Source organism: Taudactylus pleione, unplaced genomic scaffold (genome assembly GCF_031769625.1).
Source record: "Taudactylus pleione unplaced genomic scaffold, aTauple2 ptg000276l, whole genome shotgun sequence".
In the NCBI taxonomy this organism is placed as follows: Eukaryota; Metazoa; Chordata; class Amphibia; order Anura; family Myobatrachidae; genus Taudactylus; species Taudactylus pleione.
The window spans coordinates 11,985,160-12,012,949 of record NW_028284678.1 but is presented as its reverse complement, the minus strand read 5'-3'; the positions used below and the strand labels follow the sequence as shown (position 1 = coordinate 12,012,949).

Here is a 27,790-nt window from a genome sequence, read left to right as displayed (position 1 = left end):
AACAACCTCAGGTCTCCATACTCTGGTGTATGCAGCTCCTGGGAAAATGGTGGGTACTTTTAAAAGCAGTTCCATATTCCCGGTTTCATGCTCGTTGGTCCAGGACAGGGCCCCGCTGGGCAGGCAGCTCATCCGCCTGTCACCTCAGAAGTAACAGTCTCTCTTGTGGCTCCATTTCCCCCGTTCCTTTCCAAAGGGCTGTCTGTTTTGTTTTGGAATTGGGTCCTAATCACCATGGATGCCAGCCTATTGGGATGGGGTGCTGTGACTCTGGTTCTGCATCTACAGTGTCTCTGGTCCAGGTCTAAGTCTGCTCTTTTTATCAACATCCTGGAATTGAGGTTTGTCAGGAATGCCATGGTACGGGCTCGGCATACGCTACACGGCAAGCCTGTTAGCATTGTTGAACAATGCCACTACTGTAGCTTGCATAAATCATCAGAGCGGAATGAGGAGTTGCCAGTTGATGGCGACACACATCCTGTCCTGGGCGGAACTCTTTGTTCCTGCCATTGTAGCCATGTAAATTCCAGGGAAAACTGGTAGGCAGACTTTTTCAGTTGCCACTCTGTTCATTTCTGGGAATGGAAACTACATCAGGAGGGCTCCTTGACTGAATAAAAAGCTGGACCTGTATGGAGCACGGTCAAGAGATCCACAGGCAGTCTTCCTGGATGCACTGACAGCACCTTGGTCATTCCGATTGGGGTACCTTTTTCCACTCCTGTCCATGCTGCCCTGGGTGATTCAGTGAGAGGGTCTGCCAATCTCTTCCATATTTCTCCAGATTGCGCTCATTGGGTGTGGTGCGCACACCTTTTAGAAACTGCTGACGGAGCCCACTTGTCTTCAAGGCTTGTGTGTACATCCAGATTTGAATTGATAGCATGGCTCTTAAGACGCAGATCCTGAGGGCATACCTGTCTTCCAAGCCTGTTGTTCGGACCCTGATTCAGACTCGAAATTGTCCAATTCCAGAATATACTGTACCATTGTGTCTGGCAACTTTACATTTTGACGTATGAGCGACAGGGTCTCTCGGCGGATTCTTTTCGCCTCTGACGGCTCCAGTCCTATCTTCAGGAGGGGTTGAACAAGGACCTTCGACTTTCTTTTTAAGAGTGAGGTCCCCACGCTGTGTGTGTGTGTGTGTGTGTGTTTTTTTTTTGGTTTTTTTTATACTAAGACTTTTGACAGTTATTCCAGAGATGCAGAACTTCCTTCAAAGTGTGGTTTGCATACAGCCCTAACTCACCATGTGAGTTTTGGAGGCTCTTCAAAAGGTTCCATTTGAGTCTGTGGAACAACATTATCTCACTTTGAAGGTGTTTTTTCTTCTGGCAGACGTGTGTCGGAGTTGGCCGCCTTATCCTGTAAGTCCACCTTTGATATTTCATTCAGACATAGTGGGGTTACGTACCGAACCACCTGTCCTTCCTGAGGTGGTTTTGTTGTTCCATTTGACTCAAGACCTTGTTCTGCCAGCTTTTCTGGGATCCTCCTCATCTTCTGGATCGGCACAATATGCCTTTTGGATATAGGACCTTATTCAGACCTGCTCGCAAGCGGGTCGATGTTTAGGCCCTGCGCATGCGCAAGCCTCTCTCGCTCCGGGGTCCGCTACCAATGGGGTGGCTGTCGATGTTGCTCGACAGCTCGCCCTGTTTAGTAGGCGGGGAGGGGGGGTGGTTTCACAAACTGAGGCGTTCCTTAAGGAACGCATGCCGTTTTGTGGGTGGCCACACTGACATCAGCAGTGATGTCAGTGGGGAGCTTCCTGCTCGATCAGAGCAGGAAGCTCCCTGGGGCTTGCGGTTGCCGAGACCCAACCTTAGGGTCTCGTCGCAAGCCCCTGGTCAGTCGCTAAAGCTGTGGGTGGTAATCCACAGCTTAGCTAGCGACCAGGAGGCCGCACTTCAAAACACAAGCGGCCGCCCACATTCAGAGCGAGCGCTCGCATTTTGCGAGTGCCTCTGAATGAGCGCCATAGTGCCCTTGTGGATATGCCCAAACATGAATGGCCAACCTCTTATCGCTCCATTGATAGGAGGATTACTGCTGCCATCTGTCTTCCATTGAACCGGTCCCAGCCTCTCTCTGGGCTCATTCTACTGATGCAGTAGGTGCCTTGGTGGACATCTGTGCAGGCCGGCAACCTGGTCCTCTGTGCATACATTTATAAAATTTTGCCAGTTCCATATTTTTGTGATGCTAGTTGTGGCTGCATGGTTTTACATGCGGCTTTGCCAGACGGTGGCCCCCAGTTAAGCCGGGTACACAAGGAAGGATGTGCTGCATCAACGATATCACTGAACGATTTCCATTGAATTTTCTGTAGTGCAGGACAAACGATATTGGGTGTACAGACTGAAACATATTTTCAAGTTATCCTGCCACATCTCTGAACAGGCGATTCTTGACGATATCGTCCAAATTGGCCTGCATGTATGGACGACCAAAGATATATAGTTATCATCCGGCGGGAGTATTGTTGGTGGTTCATTGCATACACACAGAACTATATGAACGATCTAACGTTGAATGATATTGTTATCGTTCAAAGATATTGTCCATGTCTATGCCCCTTTAGGCTTACTTTCTTTTTGTACCCACATTAAAATCACTTCCTCGTAATCCATCTGGGGGACACTGCATTCTCTCCCTGTCTTGTGTTTTGGCATATACTGTTTGGTACGTTTTGTTTCTATTCTTCCTCCTTGTGGCTTTGTTAGTTAAAAATCGAAGGTCAAGTGGAGATTGGTAGGGTTAGAGGGGGGCCGGGGTTATTTTAGTCAACCTTTTTGTGCCTACTCTTGTGCCAGTCCCTCTAACTCACTCTGCATTGTCCCACCAGAACAAGGTTATAGGGAGAGGGGGTGGAATAGCCTGTTCTTTCTCTCCACTGTCTTCCGACACAGCCTTAGAGAAAACGGGGATAACATTTGGCAGAAAAGTCCATCTTCTCTAACAGTTTAGGAATCCTTGTTGACATAAATGTGTATGTGTAAAATGATACAAAGTATTTTAATTTTTTTTTTTTTTTTTTTGTAGGTACCGAATAAAATAGTGAAACATACCACCCTGTCTCTCATGTCCTCTGTCCTGCAAAGGGCCAAGCAAAATATCGATCACTGCCTGAAGGAAGAGGCCTGGCAGAAGTCTGATCTCTACACTCCAGCAACCATGGCAGAATTTGCCCAAAAATACAGAGAATCTCTGAGTAAGGTGAGGACAAAGTCATCTTCTCCTGTGGGCAGTGTGGAAATGAGTCTATTTTATTACATGCTTTAAACTTAGTTTGGTTTTCTGTTGAAACGCACACTTCAGAAGGGATCAGTATGAAATACCGACAGAGTGGGTCCTGGCGGTCATAATCCTGACTTCGGGATCCCCACAGGGATAACATACCGACACTTGTTGGTCGGTATGCTAACCCTCCCCCTCTCTCCCTACCCTAACCCCCCCTCTCCCCGCACCCTGACCCTAACCCTCCCCCTAGTGCCTAACTCTCCCCCCAGTGCCTAACCCTCCCCCCAACCCCGCTACTTAATTTCGGCATCCTGGTGGTCGGGATGATGGCGCCGGGATTCTAACCTGCATCGGTATTCTGGCGCCGGTAATGTAATAATCAGCATACCGACCGCTATGTGCAGTAGAGGGGGGGAGTGGGGCTATGCTACATTCTGCAGCATGGCATCCCTCACTAACGATATCCCCAAATTGGGCTGCATGTAAAGCCGACTGGGGATATCGTAACGACCTGCGCTAGCCTCGTTCAAAGCATACACACTGGGCGATATAAATGATATATCATTGAACGATATCGTTATGATTTATCATCTAGTGGGTATGCCCCTTAAGGTGCTGCATCCCTGCCCACAGGTTCTAATTGGCCTAGTTAGTCAAAGAACATGGATGACCAACGGTTGGTGAAACAATCAATGGTCATCCATTGCATAGTTGGTAACCATCAATGGCCACTTGCTATGTAGCTCATCGATGGTAACACCACCAATAGCCATCCCTACCTATGCCACAAAACTTGAAGTAACCTTTAGGTTGGTCAAGGCATTCCTCTGGAGAATGGTTTCTTCAGCTCTCCCCAGGAGGAAGAGTCTCATTAGACTTGGAGAGCAGGTAGCCCATAAGGATCTTACCCTAACCCCCACATTGGTAGGGATGGTAATCGTCCATCGATGTTTTCAAAATATCGATGGTTGCTTTCAGATGTCAACAAAGTTTGCCATCGATGGCAGAGGAGCTGATGGTGGGTTTGTTTTTTTTTTTTGTGGTGGCAGGACGGAGCGAAGCCCTGCCCCCAGTTTTGATTGACTCGCGGTAGAGGTGGCCATCGAGGGGGGGCAAAGCATGGCCATCCCATTGGTAGAATTTAAAAACATTAAGATTACACTGGTGGTAGTTTATATCACACACCTTTAGAAATAGGGAGACTCTTTTTATTATTTTTATATCTAATCTATTTTGGTCAGCGGGGGACAATCCATAGATGGTTTGTGTGCCATTGATGATTACCATCAACTGACATCCTACCGATGGCCATCCCTACTGTTTATTAATTTTTTTCAAAAAACAGTGTAAACATTGCATCAACAACAAACAAAATGCATTGTGGGTAAAAAATTACATATATGTAAATTAGGTTACATATAATATATTCTGGTTTTAATGACTTTTACCATTTTTGCACTCTACCCCATCACTCATGTATCACCACATTCCCCCAAAGATTGACCTATAGGGAAGGCTGCCCATAAGGGTCTCCCACATTGGGAGAACTTAAAAACATCATAATTACACTAGGGGTAGTTTAAATTACACACCAGTAGGATTAGGGAAACTTAATATTTTTTATTTTTTAATACTTAGTATGTTCTGGTCACTGTTTTGTTGGTTCTTGTGTGGCAGCTGCACAAACATTGCATCCGTTGCTGGCGTGGTGCATTGTGGACTAAATAATTTGCAATATCTTGTGAATAGTGTATTGTGATTGATGTGGTGTTTGCACTCTTTTCCTGCATGGTTGACATTTGGGAATCAGTGGGTTGTGATTGCTATGTGGTGGGTGGAGGTATATTAGAAAAAAGAAATATTATATAATCTCTCATTTTAAATGTTTATGATATAAAGTGGTATATAAGAAGCCTAACATTTATTAATAAATTAACGGAGGAGAGCAGACTGGTAAGAGCAGAGGAGGCAGGAGTCCAAGAGAGATCAGTGATTGTGGCTGTTGGGACCTGGCTAACACTGCAAAGAGCGTCTTTCAAAAAAAAAAAATTAGAGTTATGGTAGATTTACTTAGATAACTCCTTTTCTTCGAGGTCTATAAGGTCTACAGGGATACCATGGGGAATATTATGGTTGGAGACCAGGCACCAAACAGTTAAAGCTTCAGCTCCCCGGATGGCTCGTGTCCTACTCCATATATACCCCGCCCCTAGCCATAGGACTTCAGTTTAGTTAACAAACCTCAAGGCAAGAGAAGGAAAGAAAAGAAGGAGGACCAATTGTACACAGAAACACTCTTACACAAAAATGAGGGAATCTGTGCCCAAAAGAAAAATGTACCCATGCGGCCAGGTGCATCTGGGTGGGTGCCCTGTGGACCCTATGGACCTTGAAGAAAAGGAGTTATCTAGGTAAGTCTACCATAACTCTAATTTTCTTCTTCAGGGTCCATATGGATCCACAGGGATACCATGGGTATGTCCTAAAGCATTTCCCCTAGGGTGCTGTATGCTCCTGAGCAGAAAGGAGAACTCGTCGCCCAAAGGAGCCTGAGAGGCAAAAGTATCAAAGGCATAGAACCTAAGAAAAGTGTGGACAGAAGACCACGTGGCTGCCTTGCACAATTGTTCAGCAGAGACACCATGGCTAAATGCCCATGATGGCCCTACAGACCGAGTAGAATGTGCTTGGAACAAGGAGATCAGCCTGTGTGTACACCTGAGATAGTCATGTGTAGCCATCTCACCAGAGTCTGCTTATTAGCTGGCCATCCTAGTTTGTGAAAACCATATAATACAAAAAGAGCATCTGATTTTGTAACAGAGTATGTACGCTTCACATGGATACGGAGAGCATGAACTACATCCAGGGAGGCTTCATCTACAGAAAGATCTGCAGCCTGAAAAGCTGGAACAACAATTTCTTTATTCACATGAAAATGGGACACTACCTTAGGAAGGCAACCCTCCTTTGTACGAAGAACAGCTTTATCCTGGTGACAAATCAAAAATGGGGAGCGACAAGAGAGAGCTGCTAAATCAGAGACTTTGCGAGCAGAAGCGATAGCGAGAAGAAAGTGTCTTTGCTGTCAACCACTTCAAATCTACAGAATCTAGAGGTTCATATGGGTGAGCTTGTAGCTTCTTAAGAACCAAATACAAATCCCACGATGCTACCGGTGGAACAAAAAGGAGGCTGAACTCTCCAAACTCCTTAGGAAAAAAAATTCTAACATCTGCTAATGAGGCAATCTTACTCTGGAACCAGACACAGGGCTTGATTCAGAGACGGACGCTCTGAAAGAGGGCTCGCTCTGAATCAGGGCGTGTTTTTTTTTTTTTTGGAGCTGTCTCCTGGCCGCTCGCATAGCTGTGGGACGAGATCCTTGTGGTAGGGTCTCGTGGCCGCAAGCAGAGCGCTTGCTCTGAATCAGGGCGTTTTTTTTTTTTTTTTTTTTTGGAGCTGCCTCTTGGCCGCTCGCATAGCTGTGGGTGGCCACCCACAGCTATAGCGAGCGGCCACGTTGATGGTCGCGATGGTCAAGATTGTGGTAGGGTCTCGTGGCCGCAAGCCCCAGAGAGTTTTCGGCTCTAACAGTGCCGAAGCTCTCCCACTGACTTGTACGGATACGGACTGTCTTTTGACAGATTCTGTATGTCGTGAACCAGTGACGTCTGGGCCAAGCCAGAGCCACTTGTGATGTCAGTGGGGCCGCCCCCAAACTGCAAGCGTTCCGTCGGGAACGCCTCCGTTTGGCCGGCCACCCCCCTGGCCCGTCCACCAAACGGGGCTAGCTGTCACTCACCATCGACAGCTCGCCCCCTTTGGTGCGAGACCCGGAGCGACGGAGCACCCGTCGCTAGCCGGGTCTTGTGCATGTGCACGGCGGAGCCGGCTCCGTCGTGCGCATGCCCAGTGGGCAAACATCGATCCGGTTGCGAGCGCTCAGCGCTTGCGACCGGGTCTGAATCAGGCCCACAGTGCAGAAACCTGCACTCTATCAAAGTAGCCAGGTGGAGACCACGGTCTAAACCTGCCTGGAGAAAAGCCAGTATCCTGGAAATCCTAAACACCTTAGGATCATACTTTTTGTGGGAACACCATTGACCAAAAGAATGCCAAACTTTGTAATAGATGTGGGCAGAGGCAGGCTTCCGTGCCCTAAGCATCGATTCAATCACAAAATTGGAAAAACTTTTGCTCTTAGGATGGAAGATTCAAGAGCCACGCCGTCAAAGCCAGGCGAGGTAATTCCGAATGGTGGCAGGGGCCCTGCGTTAGCAGATCCTGCCATAGAGGAAGAGGATACGGACTGTCTATTGACAGATTCTGTATGTCTGTGAACCAATGACGTCTGGGCCAAGCCAGAGCCACCGGTATAACTGTTCCACCTTCCTGCTTGAATTTCCTGAGAACTCTTGGGAGGAGGGAGATCGGAGGAAAAAGATACGCCAGCTTGAAGTCCCATCCTACTGCCAGTGCATACACGAAGATTGCTGATGGATCTCTGGACCTGTACCTGGGGACCTTTTGGTTGTGATGTGATGCCATGAGATCTATCTCTGGTAGACCCCATTTATTTACCAGGAGCTGAAACACTTTCTGATGGAGAGACCACTCTCTGGGGTGTATGTCTTGTCGACTTAAGTTTGCTTCCCAATTGAGCACTCCCAGTATGAATATTGCCGAGATGGCTGGAAGATGACATTCTGCCCAAATCAGAACCTTGGTCACTTCTTTCATGGCTGCGTAACTTCTTGTGCCTCCCTGATGATTGAAGTAGGCCACTGTTGTCGGATTGGATCTGGACCGGCTTTCTCTGGAGCAGGTCCTGTGCCATGACAAGTGCTTTGTATACTGCTCGCAGTTCCAGAATGTTTATTGGCAGATGACTTTCCTGATCTGTCCTTCTTCCTTGAAGGGTGTGATGACCTGTCACTACTCCCCATTCCCAAAGACTGGTTGCTTCTCACCTCAGACACCAATCTGGAATCTAGAATGCGTATTCACAATGGTAGGGCCACAATCTTTTCCTCTGGCAGAAACACCGTCTGTGCCCGAGAATCCAGACGACCTCCCAGATGTACCATCTGCTGTGTTGGAGAAAGTGATGATTTCTTCCAATCCAGCCTTGCATTTGTAAGCAGGCTATGGTCAGTTGAAGATGGTTTTGTAAAACAACCGGAGTCTGTGCCATTATCAGAAGGCCGTCCAGATATGGTAGAATTCTGACCCCCTGACGCCTGAGAGAGGCCGTCATGACTGCCATTATTTTGGTAAATACCCGGGGAGCCGTAGATAGACAAAAGTGTAGAGTCTGAAATTGATAATGTTGCAGACGGACAGCAAACCGTAAAAATTGCTGGTGGGCTCTTATAATAGGAACATGTAGATATGCATCCTGAATGTCCAGGGAAACCATGTAATCCCCCTGCTCCATTGCCAAAATAAATTTATCGGAGAGTTTCCATACAAAACTTGGGTACATGGATAAACCTGTTGAGGGTTTTTAGATTTAGTATAGGGCGATAAGCCCCATTCAGTTTCTGAACCAGAAATACATTGGAATAATACCCTTCCCCTTTGCGATACAGGAACCACGATTATTACCCCCGCTTGCAGCAGGGAGTGAATGGCTTCCTGAAGGCCCAAAGCCTTCACCGCAACTGCTGGAGGATCTGTGCACAAAAACTTCTAGGGAGGATGCCTCCTGAAAATGAGGGCATACCCCTGAGAGACCACTTGACCCAGGCATCTGTTGATGTTTGACGCCAACAATCCGCAAACTGAAGAAGTCGGCCTCCACCCTGAGATCCCCCTGGAGAAGCTGGACGTCTTGCCGGGCCAGACCTCTTAGTTTGTCGCCTTGATATTTTGCGAAAACTAGACGTCTTAGAGGAAGACTGTTCCCTTGCTTATCCCTGAGAATGGAAGGACCGAAAATAAACCTGTCTAGACTTTATAGTCGCCGTAGATGGCAGATCTGCTGACTTTAAAGCTGCCAGAGTAGCTATTATTTTATCCAACTCTGCTCCAAAAAGTACTTTTCCATAGAAATGTAAAACTGCCAGCACCTTATTTGATCCAGGATCTTCACCAAAGGGCCCTGCGTGCCACTATTGAAGCTGCTGATGCTTTAGAAGCTAAAATTCAAGCATCTACAGCAGCTCCTCACAGATAGGAAGCCGCTTCCCTTATATGGGAGATATACATAATCTGTTTTCTGGTACCATTTGGTAGAGAATTTTCCAATGCTCCCATCCATTCTTCAACAGCCTTGGCTACCCAGGCTCCAGCCATAGCTGAATGGGTAACAGCTCCAGATGATGAAAAGATCGTTTTGAGACATGCTTCAATCTTTTTATCCATGGCATCCTTCAGGGAAGATGCCGACAGAATAGGCAATGTAGCATTTCTGATTAAATGCGTCACATGAGCATACAGAAACCGGGAAAGGATGCAACGATGTTATTCTCTTATTAACATATAACCGTTAGTCAGGGTTACCCCATTCCTCATCCATAAGCTCCGTGAGCTGTTCAGATACGGAAAACTCAGTTTTGACCACCTTCCGGTGGTGACTAAACACTGGCGTCTTCTTACTATGAGCTGGTTCATCATCCTGAATGTCTAGGATTGATTTAACTGAATTCACCAAAGAAGGAACATCCACTGTGGATGGATGTTCCTCCTCCCCCAAGCTAGACCCTGGAGAGGAACCTTAAGCATCATCTGAATCCTCTGATGATGTGTTTGAATCCATATGTTGAGCAGACTGATAAAAAGCTAACTTGCGCTTAGGCGCCTTCGTAACTACCGATCTGTTATCAACATTAGATGGTGCCTTATTCCGATTAGAATGGCCATCAACATCCTTCCAGGAAGGATGCATAGGAGGTGCAAACATAGCATGCTGTGGACACCCCTTCCAAGGAGGCATAGTGGGAGCAGCCATAGGATCCACAAATTGCTTCATAACCTGAGACAGAGGATACCCAAGAAGGCTCTTGTCCATGGACAGGTAAACTGGACTGGTGAGGTGGCTCTTTATAACAGACAACACACAAACCATCCTTAATGTCCTGAGGGGATAAATAAGCAATACATGATTTACATGAAACCAGCACAGAGGGCTCCCCCTCTTGTATTCCTTTTGTCTTTTGACATGTTCCATATAAAGGCAATAATTGCAATGTTATGTGACAGCCTTCACAAAATCTTAATGAAATGTGAAGTACTCAGAGAAAAAACCTCCACCCCAAGAGGATGGAGAGAAAAACAGCGATAGTTATAATTGACAGACAGAAATTAAAGACAGTGTCAATACAGCAGCTAGCAAACAGTCAAATACAATGCATATGTAATAAAATTACAATCGACTCTAAATCAACTACACAAACACAAAGGAATGGTCTGATATAGAGCACCATATACCTTAACCTTGGGAGAGGTATACAGGGAGAACGACCCAAACCCTCCTGAGACCAAGAGCTACTGGGCACACTGAGCGTGGACCGTGAGCGTCTCATTACACGTGGAGTGTAGGCGGAGCAACCCAGACGCGCAAAACCCTTCGTAGGGACTGCGTCTGGGTCGGGGGGAGCGCCTACCTCCCCTAAGCTGCGTTAACCAGCCAGTTACGCTGGCCTTGTGGCAGCAGAAGCGTCTGCTGCCGATCCCCGGCATCGGATGATAAGGCCCCAGTAGTGTAGTGAGGACACGGACAATCCCGGGCCCTGGCAGCAGTGGCTTCTGGTGCGTCTCTGACACCAGAAGCAAGGACTGCCGGGCTCGATTCCTCGAAAGCGAGGAATCTCCTTACCTGACATCTCCGTGTGTCCGGTTGCAGTCCAGGTCACAGCATTGCAGTTAGCAAGCTTAGCCGCGACCCGACTAAATCACCAGCCCAGTTACTGGTGTTACCGCCCGGCAGAGGTAGATGGAGTCGCAGTATATGCGTCTTAATTCAGACACTTAGTACTGCCAACCCAAAAACCTAAAATAAAAGCTTAGGGCTGCCAGAGCAGCCCCCTGTTACAAAGGTGCGGCTTGATCCTGCCGGACCAAATGAACAACTGAAGTCCTATGGCTAGCGGCAGGGTATATATGCAGGAGGACCCGAGGCATCCTGGGAGCTGAAGCTTTAACTGTTAGGTACCTGGTCTCCAACCATAATATTCCCCATGGTATCCATGTGGAACCCTATGGACCCTGAAGAAGAAATAATAATTTGGTTTGTCTGGGGGTGGTGTCTGTTTGCTCGGACCCCCCCCTGCGTGCGCTACTGAGTGTGGGTCAGAGATTATCAGATTACTTGACTATGCCACTAAACGAGCCAGTGCAATGTCAAGCCAATTCGGTACTAGCTCTGGTAAATGTAACTTCCTCTTTAGAGAAGATTCCCAAGAACCCCGTCCACTACTACCTCTAGATGGTCTTTTGGAGGCTTAAAGATTTAAGGGGCATATGTATCAAAGCTTGATGTGAGATAAAATTGTGAGATATATATCACCAACCAATCGGCTCCAACCTATCATTTCTTAAACACAGCCTGCAAATTGTAAGTTAGAAGCTGATTGATTGGTGATATATATCTCTCACAATTTTATCTCACATCAAGCTTTGATACATATGCCCTTAAAAGTGAAAGGTAAAACCAGAGACCTACATAATGACTATTGTCAGAATCAGTCCCCTCTAAAGCTGGCTACACACTAGACGATATATTGGACATTTTGTCTTTTTGATGCGAACCGGAACGACAAATCGTCCTGTGTGTATGCACTATTGCGCACTCCCGTGCGTCGTTCGGCTTATCTTCGGATCAGCCTGCAGTGTCTAGATAGACAGTCAATAAGTCGACAGTTAAAAGGTCGACATGGTCAAAAGGTTAACACACACATGGTGGGTTAGGGTAAAAATAATAAAAAAAAACACATGACCATTTGACCCTTTCAAACTTGGTTCACGTCGACCGTTTTCCACCTTTTGACCCTGTTGACCTATTGCATGTCGACCATTTGTTGTAGACCTGTCTAACTACTACAGATCTTTCAACTCACACCCAAAATAACTTAATTCACTAGATTTATAGTGAGAGCTGTCACCATATGTTACGCAAGAGAGAGAGGGTCTTGGGAATACAGAACAGCTATTGGTGATTCCAGTTGGACCACTTCCAAGCAAGTTAACTATTGCGGTTGCAACCTCTAGGGCACAGGTTCTCAAACTCTGTCCTCAGGACCCCAAACAGTGCATGTTTTCCAGGTCTCCTCACAGAACCACAAGTGAAATAATTAGCTCCACCTGTGGATCTTTTCAAATGTGTTAGTGAGTAATGAATACACCTGTGCACCTGCTGGGTGACCTGGAATACGTGAGCTGTGTGGGGTCCTGAGGACAGAGTATGAGAACCACTGCTCTAGGGCAAAGGAGGAGTGGGTCCTTCGTCCTATGCGGAATGGGTGGGTAAATGGTAAGCGATGTATTTAGTGTATACTTACCCCGGCCTAGTTCTGTCTCTTGACCTTACAGTCAAGCGATAAGATCATCGTTCTAATTGACCTTATTACATGAGAGCCATACCGTGACATGGTGGTGGTTTTGGGCTGCACATGACAATTGCTTGATATCAGCTTCAGTAATGTAATGTGTGAGTGTGTGTTTGGCCAACGATGGCTTGCTGTATTCTTTTCACTATAATGTTACATCCAGAACATGTTATTTAGGTGTTTGGTACGGGATGCCGGGTCTCGGCAGGGTTAGGAGACAGACACCTGTCTGTAAGTATCCTAACCCTACCCCTAAACTTAACTCTCTCTCCCCGCACCCTAAACCTATCCTCCCCCTTAGTGCTTAAACCTAACCCTCCCCCCGTAGTGCTAGCCCCACTCCTTACTGACAGGAAGCTGGCGCCGGGTTTCTGACTGGTGTCAGGATTCCGGCGTTGGCATTCTGAGCTCTGTCATCCCAACAGCCGGGATTTCAACTACATCCCGTTTTTTAGATCTGAGAACATGATGTATATTCCGGACACTTTCATATGGGATAGCCACAGAGGAGCTGCCTTGAGCTCAGCACATCTGACACCTTTCTCTATCCGAACTGTACAGACATCATTGGAACCTCTGTCTATTTTAGCTTCATATGGTCTTTTTTTTATAGAAGGTGAGGTCTAATTTATTAAACTGTAACCACTGGGACTGTCCTATCATCCTCACAGCTCTTGCCTGACGTTAATACCATAGTTGCAACCTGGCAGTCACTCTTAAAGCAGGAAGAGGCCGACGGCGAGAAGGGTAAGAAGCTGCAAGCTGCCGGGGGACAAAGCAAGACCTCCGAATCCGAGGAGCTGGCAGGACTGACAGAGGGGAAAGATGGTAAGACCTCTATATTAAAGGCCAAATGTATGTTTTCAGATCCAACCTCCAAATATATGCTTCTATAATATGGGAAATATTCCAGCCGCTAACACAACGTGTGCAGTATAAAGTGTGGAATCTTTCTTGCACACATGGACATACAAAGCTTGACGTCACTTAGGTGCCTGAAGAAACATTTGAAGATCTTTTGCTTTCTTATCTGGACGGCAGTCGGGGTGTATATTAGAAAGAGACTCTGGCAACTTCAATTAAGCTTTATTTTATGTAGTATTTAATAACATTTATGTATAAGGCACTGCAATGTCCACAGTGCTGTACAGGGTAAGCATAAAACATTTCATGGTGCCAAGCATTAACATAACAGTACAGACTGGGTAGGACAGATAACCGGGACACTGGAAGGGCAACACGCTGAAACTAGCAGGGGGGGAGGAAAGATTCAGTACTCGGTGATCCTGTACCCATTATATGGGCATTATACAGAATCAGATTTGCGGAACAGGAGATAGTGGGTCAGAGCAGTGGTGACATGGGATTTGCAGAGGAAGTACACGAGGAAGGAGGGCCCTGCCTGTAAGAGCTTACAGAGAGTGCATCTGGAAAGTATTCACAACGCTTCACTTTTTCCGCATTTTGTAATGTTACAGCCTTCTTCCAAAATGGAATACATTCATTTTTCTCCTCAAAATTCTACACACAATACCCCATAATGACAATGTGTAGATTTTTCCAAATTTAATTAAAAAAATAAAAAAAAAAAACCCTAAGAAATCACATGTACATAAGTATTCACAGCCTTTGCTCAATACTTTGTTGATGCACCTTTGGCAGCAATTACAGCCTCAAGTCTTTTTGAATATATGATGCCACAAGCTTGGCATACCTATCTTTGGGCAGCATTCCTCTTTGCAGCACCTCTCAAGCTCCATCAGGTTGGATGTGAAGCCTCGGTGCACAGCCATTTTCAGATCTCTCCAGAGATGTTCAATCGGATTCAAGTCTGGGCTCTGGCTGGGCCACTCAAGGACATTCACAGAGTTGTGCTGAAGCCACTCCTTTGATATTTTGGCTGTGTGCTTTGGGTCGTTGTCCTGCTGAAAGATGAACAGTCGCCCCAGTCTGATGTCAAGTGCGCTCTGGAGCAGGTTTTCAACCAGGATGTCTCCAACATTTCTGCATTCATCTTTCCCTCTATCCTGACTAGTCTCCCAGTTCCTGCCGCTGAGAGTCCTTCAGGTGCATTTTGGCAAACTCCTGGCGGCCTGCCATGTGCTTTTTACTAAGGAGTGGCTTCCGTCTGGCCACTCTACCATACAGGCCTGATCGGTGGATTGCTGCAGAGATGGTTGACCTTCTGGAAGGTTCTCCTCTCTCCACAGAGGAATGCTGTAGCTCTGACAGTGACCATTGGGTTCTTGGTCACCTCACTGACTAGGGACCTTCTCCCCTGATCGCTCAGTTTAGACGTCCGGCCAACTCTAGGAAGAGTCCTGGTGGTTCAGAACTTCTTCCATTTATGGATGATGGAGACCACTGTGCTCATTGACACCTTCAAAGCAGCAGATATTTTTCTGGACCCTTCCCCAGATTTGTGCCTCGAGACAATCCTGTATCGGAGGTCTACAGACAATTGCTTGGACTTCGTGCTTGGTTTGTGCTCTGACATGCACTGTCAAGTGTGGGACCTTATATAGAGAGGTGTATGCCTTTTCAAAATCATGTCCAATCAACTGAATTTACCACAGGTGGACTCCAGTTAAGCTGTAGGAACATCTCAAGGATGATCAGTGGAAACTGGATGCAACTGGGCTCAATTTTGAGCTTCATGGCAAAGTCCGTGAATACTTATGTACATGTGCTTTCTTTGTTTTTGTTTTTTTTATTAAATTTGAAAAAATATCAGAAAAACTTTTTACACGTTGTCATTATGGGATATTGTGTGTAGAATTTTGAGGACAAAAATCAGTTTATTCCATTTTGGAATAAGGCTGTAACATAACAAATTGTGGAAAAGGTGAAGCATTGTGAATACTTTCCGGATGCACTGTACTAAGGCGAGTGGGTGAACATTCGGCGGTTGACTTGGGGACAGGTAAAGGACATCGTTCAGGTTGGCGGGAATTAACAGTTTTGCATAAAGAGGGGGTCAAAACCTTTTTTTTAGTATGTTGAGTTATGGGAAGAGGAGAAAAGTATAAAGATATGAAGAGGTCTGGCACGCTTTAATGAAAAGGTACATTTTCTTTTCCACCTTCCATAGGGGACACAGGCTTAGACCATGGGTATAGGTTGGAGCAGGAAGAGTCCGGGCACCAACTAGTTAAACTTTTTTCTCCCAGCTGCTCCGGCTCCTCTCCCCCTTTACCCAGCCTCATGCAGGCCAGTTGAGTTTGGTGCCCTGCAGGAGCAAGTCACATGTTAGAGGCTGCTCTGCAGTCTAAAGCTTCTTTTCTTAAATTTTTATTTATTTTACTATTTTTTTTTCTCTGAGCGGGCAACGCTAGTCATCCAATAGGTCGCCCGCACTGCTGCTCCACCGACCCAATGCGGCCACGGCGAGCGGGACAGTGACTTCGGCCAGTCCCCCAGCACACATTAGGGATTTGCAGCCGGACGCCGGGGGAGGCATGGATGCTGCTCAAAGGTAAGAGCGGCTCCCTGCTTACAGGGAGCCGCGCTGCAGCGGTTGTTACTGCCGGTGTGGTAGACCACCGGCGGTGCTGTCAGTGGTCGCCCAGGCCGCCTGGTGCCTCCGCTAGACCACCAGGGCACAGGCAATGGGGCGCTTCATTAGAAGCAGCCATTGCCTTGGGGGATCTTGTTCAGCAAGGGGGAGGTAGGCTCTCCCATTCAGCCCCTCCCCCTCTCCCTTGGTGTGCTCCCTCATTGCGATAGGCATGCCACAGGGATTCTCCCTCCTCTGTCCCCTCCCAGCTGAGACACTTGAGTGGCCATTTTAACCTGGCCATGCTTCAGTTAGTCTTTGGAGAGCTACTGAACATCCTCTGCAGTGTCAGAGTGTGTCCGTCACAAAGACTGCCAACCCCAGGGACCGCCGCGCCCCCTACCAGTATCCCTATTGGGGCCTAGCTGGGTAGCTTATAGCATTCGGTGTTAGGAGCCATGGATTTAGCCCTTCTCGCTTTAAGAGCAGGTGTCTGCATCTTTCCAGCAGAGGCAGGACAGGAACCGCATTACAGGCACCAGGTTAGATAGTGCTGCGTCCCTGTCCGGTAATCTGACGTTCCTCACTGGGACTTTGTCTAATATTTCAGGCTATATTTTCATCTATCCCATACCGCAGCTAGACGTAACCGTCCGGTTTAACGGGACAGGATCTGCTCTTCACTTCAAAGCGAGGCCTACCACCACACCACCCTAAACACGCCCGATATCGTCTTATCTGGGAAGCTAAACCGAGTCAGGCCTGGTTAATACTTGGACGCCTGGGAATACCAGGTGCTGTAGGCTACAGACCTCTAAGGCTAGTGCTCGCTTTCAAGCTTCAGTAGACTGTCCGCAGAATTCCCATCTTTTGCGCAGCGTGTGGACCTTCTACGGAGGGCTCAATCGAATAGGCACCTCCAGGTTTCTAAGCACTTTACTTCCTTCAATTCTCTACCTTCTGCAGACCTGGCAAAATGAGCTTCCTCCTCTGTGGATGCTCACATGGCCTATCTAGTCAAAAACGCTACCTTTCCCAGTCCAAATTTGGTATCCGACAGACAGGACAATGGAACTTCCCTCAAAAGGGACTTATATTCTGCAGACACTATCGCGTATCCAGCCCTGACTTCTGCTTAAGTAGCTAAAGCTATTGGAGGCTGGATGGATGCTTTTTAGGAGAGCCTTAGCTAGGTTTCCCATTGGAACGAGCTGCATCAGGTGAAAACATCAGAGGGTGACTTCTTATATAGGAGAAGCAACTATAGATACTGGTGTCCTGATTTCAGGTGTCTGCATCCTTGGTGGCTGTTAGTCAAGCTCTCTGGATTAAGTTCTGGCGCGCTGACTCAGACTTTAGGAAAGCCATAGGTGCTCTTCCACTTTCAGGTCATTCGCTAGAAACCTGTTTTGGACAGAATTGAAGCCACAATGACTGCATCCAGGGCGACCTTCCTCCCTTCTGTGACCTAGCTCGTGAATTTCTAATGTCCTCGGAGGGAAGGGTCAAGAGCTAATCTTTCTAAGGGCTACGGGTGACTCTTCCAGGCCCCAAGCTAAACAGCCCAGGTCTACCAGTTATCCTACCTCCAAGGAGGCAGACCTACACCTGGATGGGGACTGTGTAGGATGCCAGAGGGTGAAATTTTCTCTCCTGGGGCTACACTGTAGCCTTTCAGGAAAGGCCTCAGATCCTATTTTTTCCAACTGGGGGACTTTGTTCACACCCTTCTGGCCTCCTGAGTATGTGTTCCAGTTCCCCTTAAAAGGCACTGACTTTTTGACAGTCTCTTCACCTGGAAATCCTCAACAGTGTTTTTGGTGTGTCCGCATGGAGTCTCTATCCATCATTCTGGCACTGACTCTGGGGGATCTCAGGGCCTACTTGGATTTTTGGGAGGCCTATTTGCCGTTTCCTATGCAGCCCAGTCACCAGAGTTTCCTCTGGCTTGCGTCCTAGGAGCATTTTAATTTTTAGACATTGCCTGTGGAAGAGCACCTATGGTCTTTTCAGGTCCCCTCTACTTTTAACGAAAGTCATGGTAAATAATTTACACTGCAGGGTCATCCAGTTTCTACCTTCTCTAAACAACCTTCTGATCCTTGCCCAGTCCTTGGATGTTCTCAAGGAACACATCGATATCTCAATAGGTCTCCTCCAGTCCCACGGAAATTACTGGGTTCAGCGGGTCTTCCCCCTCACCAGAAAAGCTTGGGACCTATAGGCCAGGATTCACAAAGTTTTTGGTAATCGCCAATACACTCTTGCATTAAGATCCTCGGTTAAGAAAAACAATCAATCTAGCACTGGAATGGATAAATATCCAAATAAAGCATGCAGCTGTAAAAAATCAGTAAGACTGCCGCTTCAAATATCAGGACAGGCTATACTCTACCTGTCAATAGAAAAAAGGTAACTATACTTATAGAACTTAAGAATCGCTATCTCAGTATACAATTAAGTCAATATTTAATCATATGGAAATAATATTTAATAAAAATAATGAATAAAAAGTAACCACAGTAATACAAATAAACCAATTAATCTAAAATCTATTTAAACAGATGAGACGACTGCAGTGTAACAGATCGTAAAATAACCAATATATCTGTGTTGGTACTTTAAGATGCAATTGTATCAATAGGGCTCTGCAACAAATACAGACATTTTCACATTTAAAGAGAGAAAATTATATAACCCATAATACAGAATACTTCAAAACTCTTTGTTAGAGTAAACTGGATAATTTTATAAGGTGTCAAAATGACAACGTATATACCAATGTCGGCAAGTTTATTTGTACTAAAAGATGCAGTCAGTGGACACAATTCCAATTACAGTCAGGTGCATAAATATTGGGACATTGACAGAATTTTCATATTTTGGCCTCTATTCACCACCACAATGGCTTTGAAATGAATCAAACAAGATGTGCTTTAACTGCAGACTTTCAGATTTAATTTGAGGGTAATTACATCCAAATCAGGTGAACGGTGTAGGAATTACAATGGTTTCTATATGTGCCTCCCACTTTTTAAGGGGCCAAAAGTAATGGGACAAACTAAACAATCCTAAATCTAAATTTCACTTTTTAATACTTTGTTGCAAATCTTTTGCAGGTAATTACAGCCTGAAGTCTGGAGCGCATAGACATCACCAGATGCTGGGTTTCATCCCTGGTGATGCTCTGCCAGGCCTCTACTGCAAATGTCTTCAGTTCCTGCTTGTTCTTGGGGCATTTTCTCTTCAGTTTTGTCTTCATCAAGTGAAATGCCTGCTCAATCGGATTCAGGTCAGGGGATTGACTTGGCCATTGCATAACATTCCACTTTTTATCCTTAAAAAACTTTCTGGTTGCTTTTACAGTATGCTTCGGGTCATTGTCCATCTGCACTGTGAAGCGCCGTCCAATGAGTTCTGAAGCATTTGACTGAATATGAGCATATAATATTGCCCGAAACACTTCAGAATTCATTCTGCTGCTTTTGTCACATAATAAATAAATACATGGGAACCAGTTCCATTGGCAGCCATACATGCCCACGCCATGACACTACCACCACCATGCTTCACTGATGAGGTGGTATGTTTTGGATCATAAGCAGTTCCTTTCCTTCTCCATAATCTTCTCTTCCCATCACTCTGGTACAAGTTGATCTTTGTCTCATCTGTCCATAGGATGTTGTTCCAGAACTGTAATGGCTATTTTAGATGTTGTTTGGCAAACTCTAATCTGGTCTTCCTGTTTTTGAGGCTCACCAATGGTTTACATCTTGTGGTGAACCCTCTATATTCACTCTTGTGAAGTCTTCTCTTGATTGTTGACTTTGACACATATACACCTACCTCCTGGAGAGTGTTCTTGATTTGGCCAACTGTTGTGAAGAGGTTTTTCTTCACCAGGGAAATAATTGTGCTGTCATGCACCACAATTATTTTCCATGGTCTTCCGGGTCTTTTGGTGTTGCTGAGCTCTCCGGTGCATTCTTTCTTTTTAAGAATGTTCCAAACAGTTGATTTGGCCACACCTAATGTTTTTGCTATCTCTCTGATGGGTTTGTTTTGATTTTTCAGCCTAATGATGGCTTGCTTCACTGATAGTGACAGCTCTTTGGATCTCATATTGAGAGTCGACAGCAACTGATTCCAAATGCAAATGTCACACCTAGAATCAACTCCAGACCTTTTACCTGCTTAATTGATAATGAACTAACGAGGGAATAGCCCACACCTGTCCATGAAATAGCTTTTGAGTTGATAGTCCCATTACTTTTGGCCCCTTAAAAAGTGGGAGGCACATATAGAAACCGTTGTAATTCCTACACCGTTCACCTGATTTGGATGTAATTACCCTCAAATTAAATCTGAAAGTCTGCAGTTAAAGCACATCTTGTTTATTTCATTTCAAAGCCATTGTGGTGGTGAATAGAGGCCAAAATATGAAAATTCTGTCAATGTCCCAATATTTATGCACCTGACTGTATATAGAAGAGCTCCTCCAGGTTAATAGGCAAACCGGAATATCCAAAACTTTTGTAGCTTGGTATTTTCCAGCTCTTTCTGCTCTCTCTGTTATAACAGATTTATAGAATGTCAAATGACAGAGAATGCAAACATAGATAACTTTGTTGGCACTGGGATCCAATAGTTAAACAAAGTCCCAATAATAAAGGAGTATATTCCTGGTTTAATATGGAGACCTGGGTGTCAGTCCATTTAGCAATTCTATCACTGTTATCAGAATGTGGTGCACTCACGTATTGTATAAAGTCTGACCTCTCTCCCCTTGCTCCACGGAGAGTGTATCCTTATGCAGACCTTAACAGCAGCAATAGCTAGCGTTGGTGTCCGGTAGGAATGACCAACTAACAGGTGTGATCACACGAGCGGCACAACTTCTACGCGTTTCTCCGCCTTCAAAGTAATCAGCGGCTTCTTCAGGAAGTAGAAATCCTGGGTTAGTTTGTCTCCGCATTCATCATGTCGGAATATGCATAGTTTCACTCCCAGCCTCTTCAGATGGAGGATGGTCCCTGTGGAACAGATCCCACCGTTAGCTCACACCTTCCTGGGAGGTTCGGCTCTACCTCTTGTGGTCTGTGCAGCCTGCATAGACAGGCACCCCCTACTGGATTCCACATGGGGTACAACCTTCCGTGGGCCGAGTGGCGATCACTTTGTGGATTCCCGAACAATCCAATCAGAGCTCTCTGCCTGGCTCAGCTGCTCCTACAGCATGGTCTGGTCCAGGTTCAATCCAATAATGTGACTGCCATTGCCTACATAAACCATCATCGGGGGCGACACTCAGTCACGGGGCATTGTAGGTGGTGTGTTGTGTTCTCATCTGGGCTGTGTGTCAACTTCCGGCTCTGTCGGTAATCTAGCTCCCCAGAGTCCGGGAAAGGGAAGAGAGCTTCCTCGGCCACCTGGGCATCTACCCAGGCGAATGGGGGCTTTATCCAGATGCCTTTTGGATCCTAGTTCTTCGCTGATTGTGGCCAAACATCGCCTTGATGACATCTCTGAACGAACACAGACTACCGCGGAACTGCTCCACTACCAGGGTTCCGGGAGCCCTTCGGGTGGACATCTGGCCTATCCGGCAGGAGTTCATTCATCTCATATGTCTTCCGTCCAATTTTATGGATACCGCAGGCTGCAGTGGGAGGGAGGCATGGTTATCCTGTTTGCCCCATATGGGCCTTGGTGAGCTTGGTACGCAGATCTTCTATCAATGCTCTGTTGTATCTCCCTTGTGGCCGGATCTTCTGTCTCAGGGCCCGCATTTCTCTCCGAATCTGGCCCGTCTCGTTGCTTATGACTCAGTCTTGAGCAATTCAGGGTTCTACAGGTCGGTTTCCACATGGGACTCAACAAGTTGGATCCGCTTGTTTTTCCGTCATGCTTCAGAGATGGCGGTCCTTTCTTTTCCCTCTTTGCAGTTGGATTTTTTCACTGGATTGGTGGCTTTTTCTTGGATGGCTCAGCTGAGCAGTTTCGTGACAAGGCCATATCTTTCTCCGCCCATATTTTCTCCGGGTGTTTTCATTTGACACCTTCGCTGCTGCGGACGCGGATTTTGGCTGAAGGGGTTCTCAGTGCAGCTCTGGCGCATCCCCTCCCGTAATGGGATCGCTTTGGGACGTCCCGTGATCTAAGCCTGTGTCCCCTATGGAACGTGAAGAAGAAAAGAGGACTTATGTCTTACCTGGTTAAGTCCTTTTTTCGAACACCATAGGGGACACAGGCCGCCCACCCTGACACACCAGGCAGGCAGGGTTTTTTTACTCTGTTCCAGTCCTCCTTTAGCATTCCGGGGTGTTGGACCATTATGAGTAGGTCGGTTTTCCTTCTTCACTTCCTCGCTCCTGCCTTTGGCTTGCTAACTTAACTAGCCTACCTGAGGCTGGAGGTGGGGTATAGGACAAGGAGGGGAGGGGGGGGGGGGTTTGCAGGGGGAGGAAGTTTAACCAGTTGGTGCCTGGACTCCTCCTGCTCCACCTTATACCCATGGTCTAAGCCTGCGACCCCAAAGAAAAGGACTTAACCAGGTAAGACACACGTCCTCTTTTAAGTGAGTTTAAAGCTGAATCTTGAAGTTTTCCAAACATGAATGCATTAGTGACTATGCAGTGACAGAAGGACTTTTAATAGTAGGACTGCTTTATATGGTCCCTGAGGGCTTACATTAATTTGCTAATGAATTTTGATGGAATGTACTACACTGGAATTTGTGTGCAGAAAGATTTTCTTTTCCGCCTCTGGAGTACTTAGAAAGTGCTGATGGTCTCCTATTGACAGCATAGGACTGACTCTGTCCTTCCGGCGGCTGTAAAGTACCTGAAATGGAGTCCTCTGTCTGTGGGCAGAACTGTCTGCGGCACCTTACTGACCTGGGATCACCTCTGGCTTACAGAAGACATTCATCTCCCTTCTCATTTAGTCATTGGACACAATGTTAAGTGCATGCGTACAGCTGGCCTACATTTTGCCACTAATGCCACAATCCCGGCTCCATCCGGGGCAGCATATAGCTGATAGATACGCTTCATATGTAAACAGGTGCGTTTGCACAACCATTAGTGAATGGAGTCACAAGCATTTGCTTTGCGATCTTGCATTATCATAAAGGACTCGAAGTATGCTTAAGAAGTGATACTAGCACCAAGCAGGTATTATATCCTGTTACAGTTGCTGATGTTGCTATGTTCTGTCATTCTCAGATGCCGTCCAGAACACCTTTGTGAAGGCCTCCCTCCTCCGAGTCCTGTGCTTGTATCAGAGGGTGGTTCCCCATCTAGTATCTCAGAGTAATTTTGATTTCAGCAAACTACTAAAAGGTAAGTAAAGGGCAGGAACCTGTACAAGGGATACAACAATAGAATATCAAAGAACAAGGGGTAAATTTGCTAATGTGAGAGTTTTTAGAAGTGGAGATGTTGCCCATAGCAACCAATCAGATTGTAGCTATTATCTTCTAGAAGGTGCTAGGTAAATGTTAAGTAGAATCTGGTTGCTATGGGCAACATCTCCACTTTTAAAACTCTCACTTGAGTAAATATAGCTCCTAGTTTCAGAGTCTATATTTAAAAGATCAGTTCTCCTGAGAACTAATTTTGGATTAAGTTGAGTTAAAGGACGGGGGAGTTAATTGCATTTCACACTTTTTCTTTGGTTGATACAAGTTCTAGCTCGGAACCAGGGTTTCCTGTATCTAGGTTACCTGTTCTTCTGTTGATTGAACAATTTAATTGCTTCCCTCGCAGTCTATTTTTGCATCAAACATCTCAATGCTGTATGACAAATTTAGACGTGTTAAAAGCCAGTAAGTAGGATAACGGTAAGTACTCTTAGATGAGAAGTAATAAATACAAGTGTTATTTTCTCTTGTTTTCTTCCATTTAACTTACACCCAAGAGATGAATGAATAATACAGTGTTAGATGAGGACACAGAAGCCTAGTTGTCATATTGGAGGGATATTGAAGCGTTATCCTTCTGGAGCAGTCATAGGGACCTGATTCGCTTCAGTTGTTATATGCCATGACCCTCTAACCTCCAGAGGTTGTTGAGGTTCTCTTTTTTTTGTTATTTCCCGGATTGTAGCACGCCCTCACTTGCTATAATGCCATGGACTGTCCCATCCGGGATGGCTGTTGGCAATAGAACAGACAATGGTGTTTGAGCTGCTCACTGAAACATGGGGAAACTGATCCAAGAGACTCTTTAGCTGGTAGCCTGATAAATAGGCAGCTGGGTGAGCAGGTCATTAAGGGAACTGAAGTCTGGTCTTCTCCGGCCTCCTTTTATAGTGTGATTTTAAAAGTTGGAGTGTAAACAACTACATGTCGGACATGGACGTCTTTGTGTCTTCTCTCACCGTAGGTATTGTGAGTGAGAGCGGTGTCTGCGAGGAGGTCCCTCCCGTCCTCCAGCATCAGATCCTTCAGGTGGCTCTTGAATTGCCAGCGAGCAAGTTTTCATGGTTCAAAGTGCAGGTTTGTCTCCTGTCCTATTAATCTGTTCGAGACAAGATGGCAAACCGAGGCCTCATAAGCCGGCATCATGCCTGGGGTGATAGTAGGAGAAATGATAGTTATAGCATTTACCTTTCATTCACAGGAACCGCGAGATGTTGGAGGGGAAAAGTCTGTGTTTTATCTCCTTCTGAAAATGTTTGTCACATGTAAGAAACTGCAGCTGAAAACGTCAACCAGACTGTTGGTCATTAAGGTAATTGTTGTTTTGTTGTTGCTTTACCTCAGATTGTTACCACAGATTGGTACCCAGGAGAAGCTGTGTCTGCAATGTGTCGATGGCTCTCTATTCTGCTCATGCTGCTTAGGACCACAGGTGCCCAATTTATGCTAAATTATTATTTCATTTTTGTTGGGAAAGGAATTTATAATTTCAAAGAGAACTTGTCTCCAGGTTATACACTCTCACTCTTTATTATGGCTTTGTGATTTACACCCAGTGGCCAAATTTTTATGACCACAGGGTTAGTACTTTATCGGGCCAAATGTTGCCCTTAACACGGCTTGAATTCTTCTAATAACTGTATGTTTTGTGGGGATTATTAGCCCAGGTGCCATGAACTGTACCTCCATAATGGTGCCTCCGCCAGCCTACAGAGCTGTGACCATGCACGGAGGATCCAAGCTTTCCTGCTGTTGCCTCCATATTCTCACCCTACTGTCTGCATGGCGTGGCAGAGAACGTGATTCGTCAGATCACATGACCCTCTTTCAATCATTTACTGTCCCAATACCTGTGTTCCTGAGCAAACTGGAGACGTTTCACCCTGTGTGCAGCAAGTCCGCAATGGGGTGAGGACAGGCCGCTTGTTCTGTAGCCCATACCATGTAATGTGAGGCGTACTGTTCATTTAGCGGCCATCCGAATTGATCCCTGATTCAGAATATCCATACATTGATGCACTGTTGCCTGTCTGTGGGACTGAACAAGTCTGACCACTCTCCGTTCCGCTTGAGTGCCTAGGAGCCATACATGACCACAGGCCTTGCGCTGGGCCCTCGAACAATTTACCACTGCATCAGTTTTGCAAATGCTGGCACCGCAGCTGGGAGCGCTAACAATCATTCCACGTTCTAAATCCGTCAGATTGCAACATTGACCCATAATTTCATGTGGTGCTCTTCATTAGTCTCTGCATACCTTCTTCTTTCCGTTCTTATACATGTATTCTACGTCAGAATTGTCTGAGAGAATAGCTTACAAGTAGAAAGTCGCCTGGTTGTCCTAATAATTTGGCCACTCAGTGTATACTGTATATTAAGCAGGTTCTCTTAAAAACAATAGAGAGCGAACTGTAGGTGTAACCTGTTTACTAGGCTTATTTTAAGCCAGCAATGGCTCAAGAGGCGTTGTACACCTACAGATTAAAGGATGTTCCATTTTAGATTTACAATTCCCATAGTAAGTATTTGGAAAGTGCGTTTTCCTATGTGTTGTGTTGGGGAACGCAGGAACAGTCAGTATAGGGCCTGCTGCTGCCTCCTGGAGGAACAATACGCCTGGTCTGGGAAACCTTCTCAAGTATTTCCAGTGTATGGACTGATCATCCAATACAGGGTGGAGAAAATCTGCACGTATAACCCCAAACTAGGCCCCAGAAGAAATCCGTCTGATCACTCAGCAGTTTCTTGCTCCTTTTTTATATAAGCCGTACAGCAACAAAGAGGGAAAAGCGACTCCCCCCCCCCCTCTGGGGCGTGGAGACACATTTTTAGGGCAAACCAAGTCTGCTTGCAGTACGGTTGAGAAGGGTCTACAGTAAGTAAGGTCTGCTCTAGCATGTTGCACCCCAGCCTCTGTTGTTTACCGAAGGAGGGGAGGTTATGGCTGTGACTAGCACTAATCACCAGGACAGAATTTTTTATTTACGTTTCCCTCAGTGCCTGGGTGTTTTCCGCTCTCACCAAACCCTCCATACTCCTCTTATCCAGGAGAAGCAGCGACTCCTCTCATGTCGTTGTAGCCAACCGATGTCTGTGGAGGTATAATTTGGAATCTGACTTGGAGATATAGAAACAGACAAAATCTCAGGTGCACAACTCCAAATGATTAATAATATATATAAATGCAATAAAATTTTGCAATCAATAGAGGTTTTTAGCATAATCATGGCCAAGGTTATGGGCCTACCCACCATATCCAGGTAACCTCTTTCCCTAACATACTAAGGTTCAAATCCAGAGCGCAGGACCCCCCAAAACCGGCCCAGCTAAGCCGCCCCAGGGCATCACCATAGTAAGAAAAGTGCAGTGTAAAGAGATAGTTAGGAGCAGCTGCATATAAAGAATGAAAATAAAAAAAGTGAAGTACATATATATTAGACACACAGTGAAAGGTTAAAATGTGTTATAAAGGAAAATGTGTTATAAAGGAAAATGTGTTATAAAGGAAAATGTGTTATAAAGGAAAATGTGTTATAAAGGAAAATGTGTTATAAAGGAAAATGTGTTATAAAGGAGATACAGTTTTAAGATTGATTGTTATATCAAAACAACATTTTCATCATCGGTGTCATTTTACACATCAAAGAGAAAATGTCTCCAGTTTCTGTAGGGTTCAAACCAGTTTATGGGTCCATAAGATTATTATTTTTTTTTAATTGAAGCAGGATTGTACAATACATCAAAAGGAAGCAGCCTAGAATGTACTTGAACTCATAGCCAAAGAGAGAAAACAAACAAACAAGAGAAGGGTATCAATAAGAACCAAACTCTTCGACAAATAAGAATCGGTAGAACATGCTACCACAGCATTGCAGAACATAGGGGAGTGACTGCTAGAAGATATGTGGGGTCAAGAATGGGAGGGACCTGTACCCATGACAATTGATGAGTCCAAAATCCGGAGTAAAAAATGTTTTTTTTTTTTTTTTTTCTACCATTACGTTATGGATCCCCAATGCGTGAAGACATTCAGATTCAAAATGTCATCACGTCACTTGGTAGTGTCATCCT

The 27,790-nt window shown here is 45.8% G+C and overlaps 1 protein-coding gene across 1 annotated transcript in view; it reads left to right on the top strand.

Annotated features, from left to right (window-relative positions):
• Nucleotides 1–27,790, top strand: part of URB1 (URB1 ribosome biogenesis factor) — a 144,227-nt gene that overhangs the window by 21,615 nt on the left and 94,822 nt on the right. Inside the window, exons 11-15 of the mRNA XM_088481649.1 lie at nt 3,052–3,225; nt 13,472–13,628; nt 23,523–23,639; nt 24,684–24,796; nt 24,921–25,031. Coding sequence (XP_088337775.1) covers nt 3,052–3,225; nt 13,472–13,628; nt 23,523–23,639; nt 24,684–24,796; nt 24,921–25,031 — 672 coding nt within the window. The remainder of the gene's footprint in view (nt 1–3,051; nt 3,226–13,471; nt 13,629–23,522; nt 23,640–24,683; nt 24,797–24,920; nt 25,032–27,790) is intronic.